Genomic DNA, 25,459 nt, shown 5'->3' on the forward strand with positions numbered 1-25,459 from the left:
TTGAATATCCGGCCACCTGGTTGTTTCCCTTCTTTTTGATTTGTTTTGATTGTATTGCCACATATATTCAAGTGCAAACGTACAGGAGTACAGTGAAAAGTGTGTACTGTCACCACACAAGGCACCATGATAGGGGCGTGTACCTAGGTACAGAATCTTAAGAAACAAGATAGATAGAAAGAACAAAGTTAAAAGTTAAACATTGCAGTAATTATGGTTTAACGTGAAGCATACAAAATAAGGTTAAAAGTTACATAATGCAGACTTTCTTCGTTTTAAGCAGAAAATAAAGGATTAAGGCTAAAAGTTCAAATATGACAGTCCTTCTTAAGTGCTTAACCATGGTGGGACTGCACTTTGTGGAATCACCTCGAGACCGGAAGTCCATACTGAAGCCACTCTGGGTCAAGAGATTACCACATACTACAGAAAGAGCCTTGGCTTGTTTCCAATCATTCGAAAATATATTCCTGTCTTGCACCTGTGAGAAAACAAATCACGTCTGACCTTTAATCAGGACAGGAAAGAATGCAAGCAATCCTTAATACACTTCTGTGCTATTGCTGTGTTGACCTGAGGTTGTGCCACTATTTAGGAAAGGTAGTAAGGGAACGGCAAGAAACTATAGATCAGTGAGTCTGATATCGGTAGTGGGCAAGTTATTGGAGGGAATTTTAAGTGACAGGATTTACATGTATTTGGAAAGGCAAGCACTGATTAGGCAGAGTCAACATGGCTTTGTGTTTGGGAAATTGTGTCTCACTAACTTGATTTGAGTTTTTTGAAGAAGTAACAAAGAAGATTGATGAAGACAGAACAGTGGATTTGATTATATGGACTTCAGTAAGGTGTTTGACGAAGTTCCTCATGGTAGACTGGTTAGCAAGGTTAAATCAAATGGAATACAGGGAGAATTAGCTGCTTGGATGTGGAACTGGCTGAAAGGTAGAAGTGCTGTGGAAGTGCCTATGTTCGACTGGGGTGGACAAGGTCAGAAATCACACAGCACCAGGTTATAATCCAACAGGTTTATTTGAAAATATAAGCTTTCGGGGTGATACTCCTTCATCAGATGTTAGTGAGAGAGGTGGTATCAGACACAATTTAAAAGTAAAAGATCAAAGACTCACACCACTGATGAAGATGTATGAAACAAACCTCAGATGTTGTTAAATCTTTAATCAGTTAGAAGGTTTCAATTGATTAATATGTATACACACTTCACTGAATTCCTTTGAAGTCACTGACCTAAGAAAACCAAAGCTTTTATCAGTGTAAAGAAGAAGTCACATTTTAAGTCAGACAATGCATGTTAGGCACGAGGCCTTGTTTCAAGTCTGTTTGTATTTTGGTTTAGAGTCAGACTGGTTTTATTTCCAAAGTAGGAGTCTATAAAATGCCACATTGACTTACTGTCTGTATTGTGTGTTTTTTTTTGAACAAAAGAGAATGTATCTGCAAATTCACATTCACCCCGTAGATTCATGTGTTTGAGAGGAAGACAGAAGGTGCTGGTGGAGGGTTGCTTTTCTGACTGGAGGCCTGCGACCAGCAATGTGCCAAAAGGAATGTTACTGAGCCAACCACTTTTCATTATTTATATAAATGGTTTAAATATGAACATAGGATGTATGGTTATTAAGTTTGCACATGACACTGAAGTTGGAGGTGTAGTGGACAACGAAGAATGTTACCTCAGAATGCAATGGGATCATGATCAAATGGGCCAATGGGCCAAGGAGTGGCAGATGTAGTTTAATTTGCGTAAATATGAGCTGCTGCATTTTGGAAAGGCAAATCAGGGCAGGGCTTATACACTTAATGGTAAGGTCCTGGGGAGTGTTGCTGAACAGAGAGACCTTGGAATGCAGGTTCAGAGTTCCTTGAAAGTGGAGTCTCAGGTAGCTAGGATATGGAAGAAGGCATTTGATATGCTTGCCTTCATTTGTCAGTGCATTGAGTGTAGAGTTGGGAGGCCATGTGGCAGCTATACATGACATTGGTTACGCCAATTTTGGAATACTGCGTGTAACTCTGGTTTCCCTGCTGTAGGAAGGATGTTGTGAAACTTGAAAGGATTCAGAAAAGTTTTAGAAGAACGTTGCCAGGATTGGAGGGTTTGAGCCAAAGGGAGAGGCTAAATAAGCTATTTTCCCCAGAGTATTGGACGCTGAGGGGTGACCTTATAGAGTTTTATAAAATCATGAGGGGCATAGAAAGGATAAATAGGCAAGGTCCTTTCTAGGGAGTTGGGGAATCCAAAACTAGAGAGTTTAAGGTGAGATGGGAAAGATTAATAAGGGACCTAAGGGGCGGCTTTTTCATGCAGAGGGTGGTGTATCTATGAAATGAACTGCCAGAGGAAGTGCTGGAGGCAGGTATGCTTACAACATTTAAAAGGCATCAGGATGGGTATATGAATAGGAGGTATTAGATTAGATTCCCTACAGTGTGGAAACAGGCCCTTTGGCCCAACAAGTCCACACCACCCCTTGAAGCGTCCCACCCAGACCCATCCCCCTATAACCCACACACCCCTGAACACTATGAGTAATTTAGCATGCCGATCCACCTAGCCTGCACATCTTTGGATTGTGGGAGGATGCCGGAGCATGCCCACGCAGACAAGGTACAAACTCCACACAGACAGTCACCCAAGGCTGGAATTGAACCCGGGTCCCTGGTGCTGTGAGGCTGCAGTGCTAACCACTGAGCCACCCTGCCGCCACTTAGAGGGACATGGGCTAAATGCTGGCAAAAGGGATTAGATTTATATGGGATATGTGGTAGGCCTGGATGAGTTGGACCGAAGCATCTGCTTCTGTACTGAATATCTGTATGACTTCATGACTCTAATGGGTAAATTATTAGCCAATTCACATTTTTAACATATGGAAAAAGTAGTATAAATGTGATATTACTGGAGCATTAATTCAGGGGCCCAGATTAATGCTCTGTTTGACATGAATTAATATCTTACTGAAGCATTATTTGGTCTGGAGTTCAGTAGCCCCTTTATTTTTTCATGAAACCATGTTTTTCTTTGCAAGAAACCATGTGGTTTGTGAATGCTCTTAAGAGTGGAAATCTGCCACCTTTGTCTAGTCTGGCCGACATGTGCTTCCAGATAAACAGCCAGTCGGCAGCTCACTATCACCATCTCCTTCTCGAGGACAATTATCTGTAGTATATTTGTCGACTGTTATACAGTCACCTGAGGTTCAGTTTTGCTGCAGTGAAGGGAGTTAAGTATCAGATGATTTATTTCCACAATAAAGCACTACTTTTGACTTGAGGAGGATAGTTTATTTCAGATATTTTTTCAACGTTTGCAAAAGAACACTTAATACTGAACATATGTTAATTAGACAGTGAGGACTAACAGAGGCACTGTCAGGGTCGCTCACTTGGCCAAATGGCTAGGTCTGACTGTGCAAATCAGAAACTCATTGACAAACTGACTGTGGTTTTCTATCCATTACTATAAGTAAATGGAAACTCGCAAGATTCAATAATGCTCATTAATGCTGGCTCACCACAGCGGCCTCTCTCTTGACATCAGAAAATTGGTTGTCAAGTGCTTTGTTTAAAAAATAGGTGGCTACTCATACTGAGAATACATCAGGTATAGTTTTCTTGACGTCATTCCCATGTGTGCTGTGCACTCTACATCTGGAGAATGAATAGAGATTGGCACAGTTCATGTCATTTACCGATCTTCAACATCTTTCAGAGCTTAACCAAATCTGTCCATTTTGAATTAAGTTGGCCTTCAGAAGTGAAATTGTAATGTTCAAGTACATTGCTAATATTTCTTTTAAGTTAGTATATACCTGCTGCACATGGTTCTTTATATCCTTAATGTTAATTTGACTTGTTCCCATGCTACTTTTCCTTCTTATGAGTGACAGCAGAAGGCCAGATGAGCAAATAAGGATTTTCAAACATTTATCAGGATACTATGAACATGCTTCAGAATGGAGGGACTTAATCTGGCATAAATTAAAGCTGATGAATTACTGAGTTACTTTAAAAGGCTAATTAGAATTTTGAATGGGCTACTCCTCCACACACGTCTGATGCTTTGCTCCTGTTGACAGCATACATTAGTCTTGCAGGTCGATTTCAAAAGAAAATGTTCATGAGAACACTAGAAAGACCAATATTTGTGACCATTCATTATTGCCGTTAAGAAGGTGATGGTGGGCTGCCAACTTGAATCACTTCAGCCCTGTTGGCATAGGTATACACACAATCCTGTTAGTTGTGGCATTCCAACACTTTGACCAATTGACACATGATGACGCCTTTTCAAGTCTGCAAGGTGTGCGAATTGCAGTGTTTAGTGGCTCACTTGAGACTCAAAATGTCAGAAGAACTCCTTATCGAAAGGATGCCCACATAAAACGATGCCAATTACCAACGATGGGCCTCTCCTACTTCTCAGTAGTGAGTCCTAGGTTTGGCATGCATTTCTTTCACAACATTCAGTGAGCAGATTTTACTGTGGAGAGCATTCCCCAGTCTTAACCTGACCCTTGCTGCAGTATGAGAGAGAGATAAGAGGAAATGTCATTGTGCTCATCCTCACCTGCCTCTCCACCTTCAGAGATAATGAGAACTGCAGATGGTGGAGAATCCGAGATAACAAAGTGTGGAGCTGGATGAACACAGCAGGCCAGGCAGCATCTTAGGAGCACACAAGCTGACATTTTGGGCCTAGGCTCCACCTTCACTGTGTTTCAGGAGATAAAGTCAGAAATCACCTGACAAAGGAGCAGTGTTCTGAAAGATAATAAAATGTGAGGCTGGATGAACACAGCCAAGCAGCATCTCAGGAGCACAAAAGCTGACGTTTCGGGCCTAGACCCTTCATCAGAGAGGGGGATGGGGAGAGGGAACTGGAATAAATAGGGAGAGAGGGGGAGGCGGACCGAAGATGGAGAGTAAAGAAGATAGGTGGAGAGAGTATAGGTGGGGACGTAGGGAGGGGATAGGTCAGTCCAGGGAAGACGGACAGGTCAAGGAGGTGGGATGAGGTTAGTAGGTAGATGGGGGTGCGGCTTGGGGTGGGAGGAAGGGATGGGTGAGAGGAAGAACCGGTTAGGGAGGCAGAGACAGGTTGGACTGGTTTTGGGATGCAGTGGGTGGGGGGGAAGAGCTGGACTGGTTGTGTGGTGCAGTGGGGGGAGGGAACGAACTAGGCTGGTTTAGGGCTGCAGTAGGGGAAGGGGAGATTTTGAAACTGGTGAAGTCCACATTGATACCATTAGGCTGCAGGGTTCCCAGGCGGAATATGAGTTGCTGTTCCTGCAACCTTTGGGTGGCATCATTGTGGCACTGCAGGAGGCCCATGATGGACATGTCATCTAGAGAATGGGAGGGGGAGTGGAAATGGTTTGCGACTGGGAGGTGCAGTTGTTTGTTGCGAACTGAGCGGAGGTGTTCTGCAAAGCGGTCTCCAAGCCTCCGCTTGGTTTCCCCAATGTAGAGGAAGCCGCACCGGGTACAGTGGATGCAGTATACCACATTGGCAGATGTGCAGGTGAACCTCTGCTTAATGTGGAATGTCATCTTGGGGCCTGGGATAGGGGTGAGGGAGGAGGTGTGGGGGCAAGTGTAGCATTTCCTGCGGTTGCAGGGGAAGGTGCCGGGTGTGGTGGGGTTGGAGGGCAGTGTGGAGCAAACAAGGGAGTCACAGAGAGAGTGGTCTCTCCGGAAAGCAGACAGGGGTGGGGATGGAAAAATGTCTTGGGTGGTGGGGTCGGATTGTAAATGGCGAAAGTGTCGGAGGATGATGCGTTGTATCCGGAGGTTGGTAGTGTGGTGTATGAGAACGAGGGGGATCCTCTTAGGGCGGTTGTGGCGGGGGCGGGGTGTGAGGGATGTGTTGCGGGAAATACGGGAGACGCGGCCAAGGGCGTTCTCGATCACTGTGGGGGGAAAGTTGCGGTCCTTAGAGAACTTGGACATCTGGGATGTGCGGGAGTGGAATGTCTTATCGTGGGAGCAGATTTGGCGGAGGCGGAGGAATTGGGAATAGGGGATAGGGTCTAGGCCCGAAATGTCAGCTTTTGTGCTCCTGAGATGCTGCTTGGCCTGCTGTGTTCATCCAGCCTCACAGTTTATTATCTTGGAATTCTCCAGCATCTGCAGTTCCCATTATCTCAGTGTTCTGAAAGCTTGTGTTTTCATATAAATCTGTTGGGCTATAACTTCATGTTATGTGACTTCTAACTTTGTCCAACACCAGCACCTTTACATTATCTCAGGTGATAGGTAGATCTGCCAACTAATCTGAAATAGTTGGTCTGTTTATATTCTTAGCTTTTTTTTGATTTTCAATCTATGGACCTAAAAAAAAATCAAATGAGTATCTTCTACACAGCAATACCATAGTTCTTTAGAAAACATAAAGGTTTTGTTGGGATAATCTTGATGCAATGGCACTTGACATATAAACTGAGCAACATAGTGTATAGTATGTAACCTGTTATATTAACCAATGGCCGGTCTATTATAGATGCTACAGAGCAGATGCCTGTTATGTGCATGCAAACAATATGCATGAGTACAACTTTTGCCGTATTATTCTCATAAAAACAGTAAAGAAAAAGTAGTGCCCCAACTTTAAAGAAGTATCTTTGTATAATTGTGCCTATGCTACATAGTGAATCAAAATGCTTTTGACCATGTACAGTATCGTGCCTTCACAATTTTGCTTGAAGAATTTTTGTCACCTTTAGCTGTTAGGCTGGCTAAAATTAAAAAAGTGCTCTGATATTGGATCAAGCTTTCCTTTACAGTCTTATTGCAAGTTAAGAAGAAGGACTTAACCATCTATTGCATTTTATTGTGACTCCTATCATATAAAAATGTTACCATTGGAGGCACCGTACTGTCTGCTCTAATGTTAAGAGATTTGGTGTCAGCAGAGCACACTTTCACTTACGTGTCATGCTTCCAGTGGCCCAAATTAAGATGGAATTTGAGTGATATGCACCCTCAGGACCCTTGTTCTGATACACTGATAATATGTGGAGCATATCTGTTAAAGGTGTAATAACTGTAAAATCATGACATAACACAAAAACAATGTATTCCTGATGAGATAATCCATTCTAATGATCTGAATTGGGGATAGATATTGACCAGTACTACCTCGTTAACTTTCAAGCCTTCTTCCAAAATAGTGCCATGAGATCTTTTACCCGAGAGAGCAGATTGTACCTTTTTTTTTAACTCATCCACCAAAAAAAGGGCACCTTTGACAGACCAGCTGTCTCAACATTGCACCGCACTGTACTGTAGCATCAGATTAGAATTTGACGCTCAAGTCTCCGGAGTAGGGCTTGAACTTGCAACTTTGTGATCAGAGGCCAGATTCGAGCCACTAGGGTAACAACTCTTGTAGATTAACAAACTTAATCTAAATGGCAATAATTTGAAAGAATATGGCCTAGTTATTAAACCAGTCCATCAGTCATGAACAATCTGTCAAGATATGAAAATAATAATGTAATTAACATGTATGCAAAGCTAAAAACTTGTCCTAGTGAAACCTGTTTGTTCTCAATGCTGACTTTTATAGAGTCAAGTCGTCTTGAACTTGTCAGCAGAATTTCCAGGGAATGTAACCATATAAAGGGGTGGCTCAGTGGTTAGCACTGCAGCCTCACAGCACCAGGGATGAATTCTTGAACAGTTAGCCTTTCTGCCTTTACCACTGTCTATTCCACATGAAACAATCAAATATTTACATTTCAGATTCCAATTCCAGAAATCTTACATCCTGTCTGACAAGTCACACTATCTGCATCTCAACAACCAATTCTCAGGCCTCGAAATACTTTGGTGCGCTTCTGCAGCTGTCTTTGCCCAGGTTAATTCAAACATTGGCAGCATTTTTCACTGTTGCCTGCTTGTATGTTCCTGTTATTATATGCTTGATATAACTATGAATTAAATTTGTATTCTTATCCGGTTCAGTTTAAGTAGAATGACTAAAGTTGTTCCTTCCCCTTCTACTCCAGATGCTCAACTCTGTTTATCTCATGCCGTTCCCACTTTATTCCACCAATTAATTTGAAATGTCCTGAAGTTGCCCTTACTTCAGGATTAATCTTCTGTCACTTAATTACTGCTGCATGCAATTCATCTTGAGAACTTTGGCATAAAATTCTTCTGTTTATTAGTTCTTAATGTTTACATAGGATGAAAGAAGAATTATAGATCAGAAACACTGCCAGCTCTTGCTCCACTTAAGTCTTTTCTCGTCTTTGCTCATATAAATAAGCATCATAACCATTTATTCCTATCTCCTCCAAATGCTTGTGTAGTTTCCATTTTACCAACTCATCAGGTCAAGAAGTTGTTTTTTTTTCCCTGAATTTCCTGTGTCATTCCTTGATGGTTATCATTTTTTGATGACCTATAATTGTGCTGTTCTGACAAGAAAACATTCTCTTTGCATCTACTCTACCAGGACTTTTCATAGCTTTAACAATCTTAATTAGGCCACCCCTTAGCAATCTTTTCTCTCAAAAGAAAAGAGGTCTGCCATGTCAGTCCTTTCCTGATATGCATTGTGAGTGTTATCCATGGAAATATTCTCTGCACCATCTCCGGTACCCATTCTTTGTATAATAAGGGAAGCAGAACTGCAGTGCAGGGCTCTGAACAGTGTGGGAGTGACAAATTGATGATACAGATCTTTTTAAAGGATGGATAAGATCTCGTCAATGCCATCATCTGAAGATGTTTAAATGCTCCAGTGTTTATGCATCAATCTCTTTGACAAAGTTATGAGTCAGTGCACCTAAACACTAATTTCCTGGACACCTGTTTTTCTAGTTCCTGTCTGTGATGTACTTTTTCTTTGCTGTAGAAATGCTATATTAATAGAATAAGATCAAAGTACTGCAAATGCTGCAAAGCTGAAATAAAAACAGAACATGCTGAAGAAACTCAGCAGGTCAGGCAACATATGTGGAGAGAGAAACAAATTAACATTTTGAGTCAAGTATCACTCTTCTTCTCTCTCATACTGCTGGTTAAGACCAGTTAAGCCCCAAAATGGTATCTGCATTGGGGAATTAATTTAACCTCCTGTGTGACTCCTAACTCCCTTCTCCGTTTCTCCTCCCAGGAAGAATTGGATCTGTTAAAATAGGGTGTGTGGGTGGGTGCTAGTCTTCTGCAAGCAGGCCATTCTTAAAGCTCTGTCTGAACTCTGTACAAGTCAGCCCAGTGTTTTCAGGTGCATGGCTACCTGTAACTAATTGCTTAGAATTGTTCTTCAGCACACACAAGAGTAAATGATGCAATAGCAGGATGTCTATGGCAAATAAATTGCTAGCTATGATTAAGACCAGAAGACCATAAGACATAGGAGTGGAAGTAAGGCCATTCAGCCCATCAAGCCCACTCTGCCATTTCATCATGGCTGATGGGCATTTCAACTCCACTTCCCTGCACTCTCCCTGTAGCCCTTAATTCCATGCGAGATCAAGAATTTATCAATCTCTGCCTTGAAGGCATTTAACATTCCAGCCTCCACTGTGCTCCGTGACAATGAATTCCATGGACCCACCCCTCTCTGGCTGAAGAAATGTCTCCTCATTTCCGTTCTAAATTGACCCCCTCTAATTCTAAGGCTGTGCCAATGGGCCCTAGTCTCCCTGCCTAACGGAAACAACTTCCCAGCGTCCACCCTCTCTAGGTCATGCATTATCTTGTATGTTTCTATTAGATCTCCCCTCAACCTTCTAAACTCTATTGAATACAATCCCAGGATCCTCAGCCGTTCATCGTACGTTAGGCCTACCGTTCCAGGGATCATCCGTGTGAATTGCCGCTGGACAAGCTGCAGTGCCAGTATGTCCTTTCTGAGGTGTGGTGCCCAAAATTGGACACAGTATTCTTAATGGGGCTGAACTAGAGCTTTATAAAGTCTCAGAAGTACATTGCTGCTTTTATATTCCAACTTTCTTGAGATAAATGACAACATTATATTCTCTTTCTTAATCACGGACTCAACCTGCAAATTGACCTTTAGAGAATCCTGGACCAACACTCCCAGATCCCTTTGTACTTCAGCTTTATGAATTTTCTCACCATTTAGACAATAGTCCGTGCCTGTATTCCTTTTTCCAAAGTGCAAGACCTCGCATTTGCTCACGTTGAATTTCATCAGCCATTTCTTGGACCACTCTCCTAAACTGTCTAAATCTTTCTGCAGCCTCCCCACCTCCTCAGTACTACCTGCCTGTCCACCTATCTTCGTATCATCGGCAAACTTCGCCAGAATGCCCCGAGTCCTTTCATCCAGATCATTAGTATATAAAGTGAACAGCTGCAGACTCAACACCGAACCCTGCGGGACACCACTTGTCACTGGTTGCCTTTCCGAAAAAGATCCTTTTATCCCAACTCTCTGCCTTCTGTCAGACAGCCAATCCTCAATCTATGCCAGTAGCTCACCTCGAACACCATGGGCCTCCACGTTACTCAGCAGCCTCCCGTGAGGCACCGTATCAAAGGCCTTTTTGAAGTCTAGGCAGATAACGCCCACTGTTTCCCTGGTCTAACCTACTTGTTACCTCTTCAAAGAATTCTAACAGGTTTGCCAGGCATGACCTTCCCTTACTAAATCCGTGCTGACTTGTTCTAACCCGACCCTGCACTTCCAAGAATTTTGAAATCTCATCCTTAACAATGGATTCTAGAATTTTACCAACAAGCGTGGTTAGGCTAATTGGTCTATAATTTTCCGTCTTTTGTCTTGATCCTTTCTTAAACAGAATGGTTACAACAGTGATTTTCTAATCATCTGGGACTTTCCCTGACTCCAGTGACTTCTGAAGGATCACAAACAACGCCTCTGCTATATCCTCAGCCACCTCCCTCAGAACTCTGTGATGTAGCCCATTGGGGCCAGGAGGTTTATCAATTTTAGACTTTTAGCTTTTCTAGCACTTTCTCTTTTGTAATGCCTACCATACTCAACTCTGCCCCCGACTCTCCTTAATTGTTGGGATATCACTCATGTCTTCCACTGTGAAGACTGACGCAAAGTACATATTAAGCTCTTCAGCTATTTTCTTATCTCCCATCACTAGCATTCCAGCATCAATTTGGAGCGGCCCAATGCCTACTTTTGCTTCACATTTGTTTCTTATGTATTGAAAGAAACTTTTACTATTATTTCTAATATTTCAGGCTGGCCTACCTTCATATTTAATTCTCTCCTTCCTTATTTCTCTCTTTGTTATCCTCTGTTTGTTCTTGTAGCCTTCCCAATCTTTTGATTTCCCAGTGCTCTTGGCCACTTTATAGGCTGCCTCTTTTTCTTTGATACATTTCCTGACTTCCTTTGTCAGCCACGGCTGTCTAATCCCACCCCGGATAATCTTTCTTTGGGATGAACCTCTGTACTGTGTCCTCAATTACACCCAGAAACTCCTGCTGTTGTTGCTCTACTGTCTTCCCCGCTAGGCTCTGCTTTCAGTCGATTTTCGTCAATTCCTCTCTCATGCCCCTGTAATTACCTTTATTTGACTGTAACACCATTACATCCGATTTTGCCTTCTCTCTTTCAAACTGCAGACTGAACTCTACCATGTTATGATCGCTGCCTCCTAAGTGTTCCCTTACTTTCAGATCTTTTATAAAGTCTGGCTCATTACACAACACTAAATCCAGAATAGCCTGCTCGCTTGTGGGCTCCATCACAAGCTGTCCCAAAAAGCCATCCTGTAAACATTCCATGAATTCCCTTTCTTTGGATCTACTGGCAACATTATTCACCCAGTCCACCTGCATATTGAAGTCCCCCATGATCACCGTGACCTTCCCTTTCTGACATGCCCTATCAATTTCCCGGTGCATCTTGCGCCCCTGGTCCTGATCACTGTTAAGAGATCTGTACATAACTCCCATTATGGTTTTTTTGCCTTTTTGGTTCCTCAACTCCACCCACACGGACTCCACATCATCTGACCCTATGTCATTCAGTGCCATAGATTTAATTTCATTCTTAACTAACAAGGCAACCCCGCCCCCTCTGCCCACCTTCCTGTCTTTTCGATAAGTTGTAAATCCTTGGATATTTAACTGCCAGCCCTGAACCCCCTGCAACCATGTCTCTGCGATGCCTACCACATCATAACCATTCAAGATGATTTGTGCTGTTAATTCATCTACGTTGTTACGAATACTACGAGCTTTTAGGTTAAGTGCCTTAATGCTAACTTTCTTATCATTATAAGAGAAATTGGAAATCATAAGATGTCCTAAATTATCCTTCCTTTTTGCTGTATTCCTAGTCTGCCTCGAGCTTAAACTCACCTGTACACATGCTATCCTGCTGCTAATCTTTCCATTTAACTCCATACTCCCTGTCGCTTTCACTTTCCCTTCCCCCCGACTCCGAAGTTTAAAGTCCTACTGACGACCCTATTTATCCTTTTCGCTAGAACACTTGTTCCAGATCAGTTCAGGTGGAGACCGTCCCAACGGCATAAATCCCATCCCTCCCCCTTCCCCCGGTTCCAAAACTGATGCCAAAGCCCCATGAAATGGAATCCCTCTTTCCCATGCCAATCCCTTAGCCACATGTTTACTTCCCTAACTTTCTTATCCCTATACCAATTGGCACGTGACTTGGGCAGTAATCCCAAGATTATGACCTTGAGGACCTGTACTTCAATTTCTTTCCTAGTGCTTGATAATCCCTGAACAGGTCCTCTGCCCTAGCTTTGCCTATGTTGTTAGTCCCAATGTGGACCACAACAACTGGATCCTTGCCCTCCCGCTCCAATATCCTTTCAAGCTGGTTGGAGATGTCCCGCACCCTGGCACCAGGCCCACAACACACCATGCGGGACTCCCGATCCGGCTTGCATAGGGTACTATTTTGTCCCCTTAATTACAGAATCCCCTATAACAACTACTTGTCTTTTTGCTCCACCCTCTTGAATGGCCTTTGCACCATGGTGCCATGGTCACTTGGCTCATCCTGTCCACAGCCCTTTTCCTCATCCATACTGGGAGCAAGAATCTCATACCTGTAGGACAAGGTCAAGGGCTGAGGCTCCTGCACTCCTGAACTCAGAATCCCCCTACCTGCCTCACTTACAGTCTCACCCTGTTGTCCCTGAACACTTATTGAAATTGAATTACTTAATCTACCGGGTGTGACTGCCTCCTGAAACAAAGTGTCCAGGTAACTCTGCACCTCCCGGATGTGCTGCAGTGTTTGAAGCTCAGATTCCCAATCTTCAATTCTGATCCAGAGTTCTTCCAGCAATCATCACTTGTTGCAGATGTGGTAGCTGCCGTTCACAATGGGATCAGCCAGTTCCCACATCAGACAGCTACAGCACATCACCTGTTCAGCTATAACAACTTATTTAATTAACTTTTACAATTTATGTATTAAATATAGAACACACGTACTTAAATAGCAATCACTTGCCTTCCCAACAGCCTCTCTGCTCCGACCTCACTTCTGCCCAGCTCCCTCTGCTCCCTGCTGGAGGAAAGGATTACTTCGTGAAAAATGGCATAGCCCCAACCAACAAACAAAGTGGTGCGACATTAGGCAAGGAGGATATAGTTGGCCCGTCTCTTTCTCTCTTACACATACAGACACATACTCAGAGATGGCAGCGGTGGAGTAGCAGCAATCAGACTCCTGTTCGTCTGCTGCTTTCTTCTGCACATTTCTGCTTTCCTTTCCTCTGCAGTTCTCTCTTAATATTTGCTCTTGGGAAGCTCAGCTTCAGCAACATCGGAAATCGCAGCGAGTGTGGGCCCAGCTGTGAGAGATGGCATCAGAACATGGTGACTTCATCGTTCGTGGGCCCAGCGCAGGACTTGAGGTGGTGGCGGCTTGGCTCTGATATCAGCAGTGGTTCAAAGGGACACATGCTTGCATTAGTTCGAGGAGGTTGTGGACCCTGATACTTCAATTGATTCCAAGATGGCGGCACTGCAGCCATCTGACACAGGCAACTTTGGTGACTCCAGCCGAAGACTCCTGGTGGTGGCTTGGGTGATCTGGATATTACCTTAACCTTTTGTTTCTGTTTCTTTAATTTCAGGTCTTCTTTTTAATTCTCCCTATTGTTTTCTAAGAAGGCACTGGAAAATGGCCACTCCACACTTTTCACTGTGGCCTAGTACTCGACTACACGTAACAATAAAATCCAATCTGAGCTAATTTAACGTGGAAAGGGTGAGGGACTTGAGGCTGTTTTCGTTAGAGAGAAGGTTGAGAGGTGACTTAATTGAGACATATAAAATAATCAGAGGGTTAGATAGGGTGGATAGGGAGAGCCTTTTTCCTAGGATGGTACGTGGGGCACATGGGTACGTGGTACGGCGAGCACGTGGGGGCATAGCTTTAAATTGAGGGGTGAAAGATATAGGACAGATGTCAGAGGTAGTTTCTTTACTCAGAGAGTTGTAAGGGAATGGAATGTTTTGCCTGCAACGGTAGTAGATTCGCCAACTTTAGGTACATTTAAGTTGTCATTGGATAAGGATATGGACGTACATGGAATAGTGTAGGTTAGATGGGCTTCAGATCGGTATGACAGGTCGGCACAACATTGAGGGCCGAAGGGCCTGTACTGTGCTGTAATGTTCTATGTTCTACTTTAACACAAGCACTCACTCAATGGCACACATATCAAACATACACTCCCAAACACAAAATCAAACAAATAATTTGTTGTAAATCTGAAATAAAAGCAAATAAAAAGCCACTAATGCTGAGTAGGTCAGGCAACATGCATGAAGATTGAATCCCCAAATAATGGGACAACACTAGAGTTGCCATTTGCCATAATTCAATGTCATCTAATAAACAGGTACCAGTTGATTTGTGACTTCTTATTGCTGCTTGATTCTTGATTCATGTCCTCATAGTCATGTGAGGTTTCTTGATGTGTGTTCTTAAGTACTTTAGTGTGTAACTCACTGCCCTTAAAGCCATCTCATGGTCTGCATCCATGAAAACTGTAAACTTGTGTAAATGGTCTTTGTTTGACTTGGGGTTATTAAAACCTTAGATTGGTTTAATTCAGCATCCTGATAGTTATACTTCAAGGAAGCAGGAAACAATGAGGAAGGAGTTGCTGTGGAAAGGATGCAGACCCGAAGAACAAAGTCAACAAACCACAACTTGTATACATTAGGAGGGTATAGTTGAAATACGTAATCAGAAGGAAACTATAAACTCAGAAGTCAAATGATGAAAATTAAAGCAAGATAGAATAAATTTATTACCATTTGGAAAGAAGCAAATTTAAAACAGTTTTCCGAGCTTGGGAGCCAAGTAGGCCAAAAATTGATGGGACATAGAAATGTTTTGTGGTACAGTGACGAATCCATGTCATGGTGAAATGAACCAGTAACTAACTTGAAGTCACATGGAGCAAAGGAGAAAAGCAATTCAGCAAAACAAAGTAAAACAGAAAGACTAACAAACAACACTGTAGTTTGTTAAGCAACCTAATGAGATAGATTCTTGTTAAAACAAAGAAAGGAGGACAAAGTAAAGAACGGACAAATCTTGGAAGTTGGCAGCTGTCGTTTGGAGTGATTTATGAAAGTAAACCAGAACACAGAAAGAAGACAGAAGAAGAAGCATTTGTTCCCATAAAGAGCAATGGAAATCTCAGACTCAAAAACAAAACTACTCCTTTGTCCCATTTCTTTGTCTCTCCAGCTATTTTTCTCTCTCTTTCACTTTTGTCTGTCTCCACCTATCATTCACCCCTTGTCCCCTCCCTGACTCTGTCTTCACAAAAAAATCTTTGTCCTGGCTACCATCAGTTCTGAAGAAGGATCAATGGACCCGATACATTAACTTGCTTTCTCTCCACAAATGCTGCTACACCTGTTGAGCATTTTTCGTACTTTCTGTTTTTGTTTCCGGTTTCCAGCATCCACAATTCTTTTGGAAATCTCGAACTGATGGATGGAAATTTTCAAGACTGATTTTCTTTAAGCAAGGTGATCACAATAGATAACCGGAGCACAATGGTGTAATTAAATGATGAAATTTTTTTTGGGAATGATATATCTGTTTTATGTGAGATGGACAAAATGGATATGAGGTCAAATGTTGAGAAACATGTTTTGGTCAAGTGTCTAGAAAGTACAGTTAAGGAACATAGTCACTCATGCATTATTAGTTCACTCTCTGCATGTTACTGGCATTTTAGATTGTGCCTTTACAAGAACCTATTACAGGAATTATGTTTCTTTATTGAACCTCCATTAGAGATAAGATTAGAAATTTATAAGCTTTTTGAGAAAAAAATGTTGATTAATGAAATATCAATTCAGTTCAAAGGTTAAACTAAATTGATGACATTTGTTGTATGGATGATAACTGAGGAACTGATTCCAATAGAGATCCGTTTATATGAGAATTTCTAAGCTGGAATTCAAGAAACAACATTGTGGAGGGCAAGATTGTGAATACTTGCCAGCTAAAGCAATCGCATCTTTAACATACCCAGTCTTTGTCACATCCATTGATTGACAGCTGACATGGTTTGTGAAGAAACTTTGACAGAGAACTTTTCCATATTTCATATATTTTCCATATTTTATTTCAGTCTGTGGTGAGTGGTCATTCAGAGCCTGACACCATCACCCTCTCACACAATCTGAAAGGGAAATATCAGATTATCAAGAAGGAAATTGGAGTGAAGAAGCAACATTGCTCAGAAAATGGTGAGTGGTAAGGAGAGGTTAGAGCATATTGAAATTCACAAATTGGGTTGGTGGTTTCAGCCTTTTAAAACGGTGTCTAGTGAGATACTGAAATGTGAACATTTCGAACCCAAACTCACGGTCCTCAAATCTCTCCATTCCTTTGTTAATGGAGACAGAGCGGGAGCTGTGTGACCAGTCTGCTTCCTTGGAGTGGTTGGAGGTGGTCAGTCATTGCACCTTTTTATAGGGGGTATGTAGTTTTTCTTTTGTCAAGGTTTCTTTTGTTATCCTGGTTTCATCTTAGGTTTCCCAAACATATGGAAATTCGGTCGGTAAAAGCGATTGAAAAAGATTGGATCAATAAAGTAAATGTATTTACGATACTGCTGTGGGCCCAGGAAGTGCAGCAGTATTTCCTCCAGATTCAACAAACTTACATTGTAAATGTACCCCTCTTCGATTTTACTTCCTCCAATGGCTATACTTTCCTAATAACTGACACCACTGCTGCCACAATTACTGTACTTTCTCCCCCAGATCACCCATGGCAGACAGCCCCAGGCTGACATTCACTCAAGTAATCATCACTGCCACAAAAAATGTTGGATAATGAGTCTGAATTGTGTTTGACTGGAGAGGTCTGCCATAACATACGGTCCATTTCACTTAATCTGTTGATACTAAAATTAACAGCAATGAAATTTTGCTTAGAAAACTTGAAAGAATTTTACTTTTTAAATTGCAGATGAAGGTGGAATTAAGTATGAAGACACTTTAATTTCGGAGGCTACAAAATGCTGTATCACTGACGATGTCATTCTGAGATTAGGAGAAGTGGCTTTTCAGGTCTCTATTATTTTATTCAGCGTATTTAAAACTCTAAATTTGAATCTGATTTGTTCATAAGCAGTAACAGTGAAAAGTGCTGTCAGGATATTTTTATATTATCTGTGTTTGGGAAAGGATTCAGCAGTAATTGACATGAGACTCAGCAAATGTCAAGGTTTAATTGTTAGATCTTGGGCTTAAGTTTACAGAGTTAAATGTTCTAAGGTTCTCCATGGGAAATGAACAATATTTTACACTGATTGTTAGATCTTGGGCTTAATTTTACAGAGTTAGATTTTCCAAGGGTCTTCATGGGAATTGAACAATATTTTACACAGCCACAAATGTTTTGTAAATGAAGTAAGTTTAAAGTAGTGGTCTGAAAGAAAACATATCATAAGGAAAAAGAAAGGAGGAGGCAGATTGAGGGAAGAACTTCTGGAGTTTACAGTCTAGCAGCTGAAGGTTTAAAGGAGGGTGAAATGTTGGTGACTAACCAGACATATGATGTAATGGTTATGTCTGTTGTGTGGAGAGGCAACAAAGGTTTTATTGTTGGGAGTAATCATAAATTCATTAATATTTGTTATGTGTCTGCCCACCAGGTCGGAAAAGTTTACGGAGATGCAAGAGACATTGAGTGGGCAGTCTTAGGATCAAAGATTTATTTGCTGCAGGTGAGGCTGTTTATTGTGAAATAAACTAACTGAAGGAAACACTCCGTCTCTTATTTATACTGACAGGGATCAGTCTTTTGTAATGCCTGTGCAGAGCCTCATATGCCAAAGGTACAGAGCAAAAATCTGGTTGTAACCTAAAGTATTGGCTCAGAATTATCCATCAAGCCCCACCGCCTTGACACTGAGCAATTTATTTTTCTGCTACAACATTGATTATTCCGAAATTTCACCACTCCTAGCTGCCCCATTTATAATTTGGTACCATAGGATTAGCACAACATGTGGCATACAGACCAAAATGGTCACTGGTTTCATTCCTGGTCGAGGCTGATGGAATTGATCATGCTGCAACCTCAGGAATTGTAGTTCATTTAGCTGTAGTCCCATTGGGTTACGGGATATATGATCCACCTGCACTATTTGGTGATTTTCCCTACAAGTGCAAACATGGAGATGTCACAACATGGTCGGCTGAATTTTAATAACCAAGTCAAGTGGATTTAAGTTATGGTTTGGTAGAGGGTGGGAAGAGGTTTGAAGTGTTAGAAATCTGTTTCATGACTCCGACACAATCAGCTGACTAGCAGCCTGCACTCTATCTCCCTGCAAGAAGAATGCTCATTGATCGGCCTGTTTGCAGCTTGGTTATCCCCAACAGTGGTAGGCTGAAGTCATTGAGCGATCAATAATTGGTTATGTAAAGGTCCAATTCACAGTGGGGCCCTGGATCTTGCTGCCCAGAGATTAATTTTGGTAGCAATGAGAAAGCATCAGGGATCAAGTATTCCTACTCCCAACCTAACTAAATGGCCCAATTGCTTTTTACCACAACTACCCAGGACCTGAAGATACTACCTTGAACTCTGTTGTCCCCTCTAGTCACACAATCCTCAGTGATATCTGTGCTTATTTGATGTTGGCCTCTTGAGCATCCCCGATTTTAACCACTCCACCACAGCTAGCTGTGTCTTCAGTTACCTCAGCCCTTCTCTCTTGCAGTTGCATTGTTCTGCTCCTCCGTGGGATTTGGAGGAACAAAAGTTAGTTTTGATATGGCCACAGGAGTCTCATCAGAAAATGGCGCATACTAGCAAGGTGTAGTTGCACAGCAATCTGGGACATGTTCCTTTCCACTGCTTTGCTAGATGAGATGGTATTTTCTAATCTACATACTAATCCAACCTGTCAGCTATACAGACTAGGTTACCAGACTCCTGACGATAAGAAATTATCTGTGTTTTGGAAGAATCAGTTGACCAATGTGCTGGCCAGAATAACCGTTATGGGTTGTAATTATTTACCATCACTCAATCCATATTGCCTGCAAACAATAGTCACAACTTAGTTCTCACATATCCTGTGTTATTTGCTCAAGCAATTTAGCTATGTTATTCAGCATGCACCACTGTTATCAGAGATAATGGGAACTGCAGATGCTGGAGAATCCCAGACAACAAAGTGTGAAGCTGGATGAACACAGCAGGCCAAGCAGCATCTCAGGAGCACAAAAGCTGACGTTTCAGGCCTAGACCCTTCATCAGAGAGGGGGATGGGAGAGGGTTCTGACCATTGTTACATATTTTGGGACGTCGTGTGTTAAAATTTCTAATTGTGTTGTAAAGAACAGGCAAGCTTTAATAAATGGAAAAGTGGAAAGATTAGTCATTATGATTGAATGGAAAATTATCCTGTTGAAAATTGTAACAGATGATGATGTTTTAAAATGTCTGCCTATATAAAACCTCACAATGACATTTCCACTCTGATGGCCAAATATTAGCTATGTGGGATTTAGATTGATTCTCTAACTGTGCCATGTTTACATCGTTAGAGTAAACAGAGATCTGATAATGGAAAGATTGCATCATGTTGCAGAACAGTAATGCATTAGAGGATAAGAAACCTCACATCACACTTCATGCATTTTTGAAATCTGGAAGTTGTGAACACGGTCCCAATGGTCTAAAAGCAGCAGCCTGCTTGACAGAGAAAGACAGCCGATGATAGTATTTAAGGCTGCTTTAAAGGCTACATTTTCTGACTAATGCAACATTTCTGCATTTGCATCCATCAATTCTCCACCTCCCCTGACCTTAATCCTGGGCTTCATCCAGACAGTCCTCAAATGTCCAGGTTCTTGTTTTTTTTAATATTACTCCCTTTGGTTCATTATGTAAGTGCCTTCAAATTGAGGTAGCTCAATGCTGTCTTCCTCTTCCAAAACAACATCACCTTTCAAAAATGGGCTTTTCAGGCTGCCATTCTTTCAGACCCTGTCACTGACCATGCTGTTCTGCCTGTCAACCTTAACTGGGTGGTGGACAAGAAGGTGTTCAATAAGTAACTCAATTCTCTTAAACCTGTGCCAGTGGTACATAGCCAAGAAACACAGACTCAGCCAACACAAAACAAATCCTGATGTTGGCTTCCTGACACCTGTGGAAAATTTCGGATTGTGTTCTTTGGGTAACTGGACCATTATCAGAATTGCTGTAATATTGTATTGCACATACTGCAAGAGTGAATCTTGAGGAATTAATTAACATGTCCTTTTACAAGCTAATATATCCAAAGAAAAAAATACAGTTTATCCTTTATTATTATTTAATAAATTGAAATGCAATTCAACAATTAAACTGCAAGGATCTTGGGTTTTGAAATACAGTGTTGTCTGAAATGTCTAGTGCAATCATGCATTAAAGTTTCAAAGGAGAGTTATTTTCAATACTAGCTTTGTAACAGGGAAATAAAAACACCAGGACAATTCAAATAGCCAATTCCTTTAAGAAATGCATTTGCAGTTATCATCTTTCATCTTTCAGGCCAGACCAATAACTACATTCTTCACTGAATCTGAGTTTGAGCTGATGCATGAGTTTGATTCTGCCTTGTCTACAGACTACGAGTGGATGACAACCTCAAACATTGGGTATGCGAAGTTTTTTCTCTTTTCTTCTCAGTAAATTTGCCAATATGCTCACATAACCAAGTTGTGAATTATGTAATAAGTTTGTACAGAAAGATATCCTTTCCAGCATTTGCAGAAGTATCTTCCTCTTTTTCAGGAGGGAATTTCCTCAATAACAATGTGCTGCCTCATGACAAGTTCAAAGAGGCAAGAAACTTGACAAAACTGCAGAAGTGACTTTACATCATCTGCATAAAAAGTTAAACTGTCTTGCTCTCGACAGACACTGCTTTGACATTCTGAGAATTTCCACCCTTTGGTGTATTGTATGTTCTGACTATACAGCTGTATGTCTACCTATGAGCGAGCTGCAACTACTGTGCTGAAACCCATGAGCTCTTTTCCCTATGTTTAAGCTATCTCTAGTTGTTTCCTGTTATTATGCTGTCTTGTACAGGAATACATCTCTTCCACTGTCAAACTCAATATATCTAGAGAATCCATTATAGGTTGTTGCTTTCAAAGCAACATATAAAGTTCTATATTGGATGTTGCAGTGAAATGATGCCTGGAGCTGTGACACCGCTAACATCAAGCATCTTTGTGAGAGCCGTTGAATATGCATTACAGGTGAGTTATAGTTAGAGCAATACATTTTGGTGAAGAATTGAATTGTTTTGTTATAATGTTACTCTTCCCATTCCCTGTGCTCTAGAAGGTATTCATATAGACTCTGGAACCAATATGCCCATCACCTTCACAAGCAGAGCATCACTTGAGAGCAGGCAGGCTGCAAATAATATGCAGCAGACATTGCCCGATTATCAGCCTTAAATATAGCAAATTAAGCAGCCCTACTAGAATTTTCTGAAATCATAATGCTGAGGTTAATTTTTGACTGTGTCTCAATTTAGAGTTTTTGAATTTCTTGTAAATTATCAAGGATGTTATTCTGGATGTCCTTCTGTCTTAGAATACTGTGCAGCTCCGAACCATCTATTTATACTTCTCTGCAAATTGTTTTACTTTGAAAGCTGCTGGATACCTATTCCGCAGTGTCCTCCTTCACATCCCTCATAGTTCCTCTGAAAGAAGATTTACCACATTATCTTCTCCCATGTGCAGAACCATGATTGGTACTACTGTGCAGATGTTCAAGCGCGGCTGGCCAAAAGAAATGTTATTTTCTGATTAAGCACAAATTACAACCTGTGAAATTTCCAGTGGGTTCTTACTGCTGCATTTTTCTTTCTAAGTAATGGTTAATGAGTGGTTTGAAGGAGAATGTTGCTGTGTATATTGTTTAAAACACAGCAAATCCTTAATGAATTGCCAAAGGGTTTGGCCATTCTGCAAATAGAACATCTGGGTTTCCAAAAAGAACATGAACTTTTTAAGGAAGCTTGCAATTTCATTTTCCTGAAACTGACTGGATTCATTATTGCCCGCTGTTGCATCATAGAATCATAAAGTACAGAAGAGGCCCTTCGACCCATTAACTCAGCACTGACATAAAAATGACCCAAGTCTGCACTAGCCCTAATTTCTAGTACTTTGCCCAGAGCCTCAAATGTTATGAAATTTCAAAAGTGCTCACCTAAGTACCTTTCAAAAGTTGTGAGGTTCCCTATCTTAATTGGGATTGCGAGGTGGCTGAGTGGTTAGCACTACTGCTTCACAGAACTAAGGACCTAGAATTGATTCCAGCCTCGGTCTACTGTCTGTACGGAGTTTGCACATTCTCCCCGTGTCTGCGAGGGTTTCTTTGAGGTGTTCCAGTTTTCTGCCCCAGTACCAAAATGTGCAGGTTAGGTGGATTGGCCATGCTAAATTGTCTGTAGAGTTCCAGGGATGTGCAGGCTAGGTTGATTAGCCATGGTAAATGTGGGGTGGTGGGATAGGGAGCTGGGTCTGAGTGGAATGCTGTGAGAAGGCCTGTGTGGACTCAATGGAATCTTCCTTGTCGGGATTCCATGATTAACTAGGTTGTCTATTCCAGAATGGGCTAGAAAGTGGTGAGCTCAAAAAAAGATGTGTAACAATAATGCCATCACACAACAAAATGTCGTCTTGGCAATGTCTTTGATTAGATTTTCAAAGGACTGCAATATTGAATTTGTTCAACTTGGGCTAAGATCATCTTGACCCACTTCTGTGGTTCAGAACCTGCTCACAGCTATTGTAATTGAGAGAGATCGTGGTGTTGGTCCAAACCAAGTCTGGGGAACTGGCTATTTGAGAAGTCAGCAGGTAGCTATCAGTATTTGTTGATGGCACATGATGGGTCTAACCTGGACATTTTAAACTTAATTTGCTTCTCTGAAAGAAGAGTTGCATTCAGTAGAAAGGTGCTGTTACTGGCCACATATACTGACACAGGCTTCAGAAAGGAGCTGCAGAAAAGGAGCATCAAGAAAAAGAGAGGGCTCTTATATTGAAAGACGGAGAATGATCATGTTTCCGTGATGGAAAGTGGGCTCTCAAGGGCTGCATTTTGGAGGGAGTTTGAGCAGATATCTAGGGCAGCCAGTGTAATGAGTCAGTCCCTGAGGATATGGTAGCCATGAGAGAGATTCATGCAGATACTTAAAGACAGTTATTTTATTTGTACTTGAATAATGTTTGCATATTTTGGCAAAATTCATTTCATTAGGAATTGTCAATGAAAATCGGAGGAAACCCTTGCTTTTCACCCTATAACTACAAGTACTTAGGCATCTGCTGTTCCCATTTGTTTCTGAATCTCATGGTGAGTTTTCATTTTAAACATATCTTCAACATAGAAGCATTTGCTGTATATCTTTACTTAATTAAATTTACTGTGGCAGAGTTTGCAATCTCATGGAGCATTATTACATACATTTTTTACTTGAAAGCCCTAAAATTGCTTGATGCACTAACAATGTACAATCTGTACTAATATGTATCAATATAATGGGATAAGTGGTGGATACGGGAAAGCAAAAGTTCTGTTCCAAGTCAGATCCACTCTCTTCTCTGCTCCAGTCCCTTTGAGAATTCCAAGCCCAAATGATTAACAATTTTTAAAAATCATTTATAACACTTTTATCATGCTGAATGTATATGAATTATGATTTCTACTCTTTTGAGCCTGATGTGGTGCTTAATTATTGTTATTTATTATTCAGATGGTGAGAGAGCATTAGCTAGTTACCAGAGGTCAGCAGAGAGTGATTCCTTCTCACCTTGGTGAATTACAGAAACAGAATTGTAAATAAATCCTGTATTGAGTTGTCCTAAATTTCCTACAACACATAAATGTGATTCAAATGATGTGACATGATATGACTGCTCAATCTGTAATACAAGTTCTTTTGCTGCAGAAAGATGAATGAAGGACACTTAGAAAACCTAGAAAAGTCAGAGCAGAGAATTCAAAATAACAATTTTTGTAATAGCATTTAGGAAAATCCAAATGCTATACAGTACAGTTTCTCTTAGTTATTTAGTTTTACCTCTGGAGTGTGCAAAGTCACAAAATGTCCGTTCCAACAAAATTGATTCACCAATAAGATGACAAGGTATACCACTCCTTTATTTGATATCAAAGCTTCCATGGCTTGGGTGTATGCCATGTTACACCACTACCTTAAACAAGTTTGAATTGGATAACCATTCACAAATTTTTTTTATGATCGTGGGCGTGATACGTGGAGGTAGATTTTCAACTTGCCTTTGGGCATCTAACTGGCATTCCTAAATTCATAATCCATTATAGAAACCACCTGATTTTCATATTCATTGATTTCTATGGAATGAAAATTTGGCTGTTACTATAGTTAGGGCCAGATTTGCAATAAAAACAGAAATAATTGGCAAAGCTCAGCAGGTCTGGCAGCACCTGTAGGGGGAAAATAATTTTGATGACAAGCCATAGGACTCAAAATTGTTAACTTTGCTTTCTCCCCACAGATGCTGCTCGATCTGCTGAGTTTCACCAACAATTTCTATTTTTGTTTCGTATCTCCAGCATTGGCAATTCTTTATTACAGGTCTGCAATGGCAGTCTTATATCTGAGGTGAAGACAAATTTCGTGATCTCTTACCTTAATATGATATGAACCCCAAGTCCCTATATATCAGACTCGGGCCTGACAGCCATTGCTATCCATGTACTGTAGGTATGATGCCTCTGAGAGGGGTGTTTGAAGATTTTAACCCTGAAACACTGAAGGAATGTTTAAGTCAGGATGGTGAGCGACTTGGAGGCTAACAGTTTTCTCATGTATCTGCTGTCCTTGTCCTTCTAGGTGATAGTGTTTGAGGGTTTGGGTAGTATTGTCTGAAG

At 41.3% G+C, this 25,459-nt stretch overlaps 1 protein-coding gene across 7 annotated transcripts in view; it reads left to right on the forward strand.

Moving 5' to 3' along the window:
• LOC125459733 (putative phosphoenolpyruvate synthase) overlaps nt 1–25,459 on the forward strand; it is a 160,786-nt gene that overhangs the window by 80,812 nt on the left and 54,515 nt on the right. For all 7 annotated transcript variants that reach the window (XM_059651757.1, XM_059651755.1, XM_059651753.1 and 4 more), the window contains 6 exons: nt 16,635–16,752; nt 17,480–17,580; nt 18,168–18,239; nt 21,065–21,171; nt 21,708–21,780; nt 23,804–23,899. In XM_059651757.1, coding sequence (XP_059507740.1) covers nt 16,635–16,752; nt 17,480–17,580; nt 18,168–18,239; nt 21,065–21,171; nt 21,708–21,780; nt 23,804–23,899 — 567 coding nt within the window. The remainder of the gene's footprint in view (nt 1–16,634; nt 16,753–17,479; nt 17,581–18,167; nt 18,240–21,064; nt 21,172–21,707; nt 21,781–23,803; nt 23,900–25,459) is intronic.

This window comes from Stegostoma tigrinum, chromosome 16 (genome assembly GCF_030684315.1).
Source record: "Stegostoma tigrinum isolate sSteTig4 chromosome 16, sSteTig4.hap1, whole genome shotgun sequence".
NCBI classification, from domain to species: domain Eukaryota; kingdom Metazoa; phylum Chordata; class Chondrichthyes; order Orectolobiformes; family Stegostomatidae; genus Stegostoma; species Stegostoma tigrinum.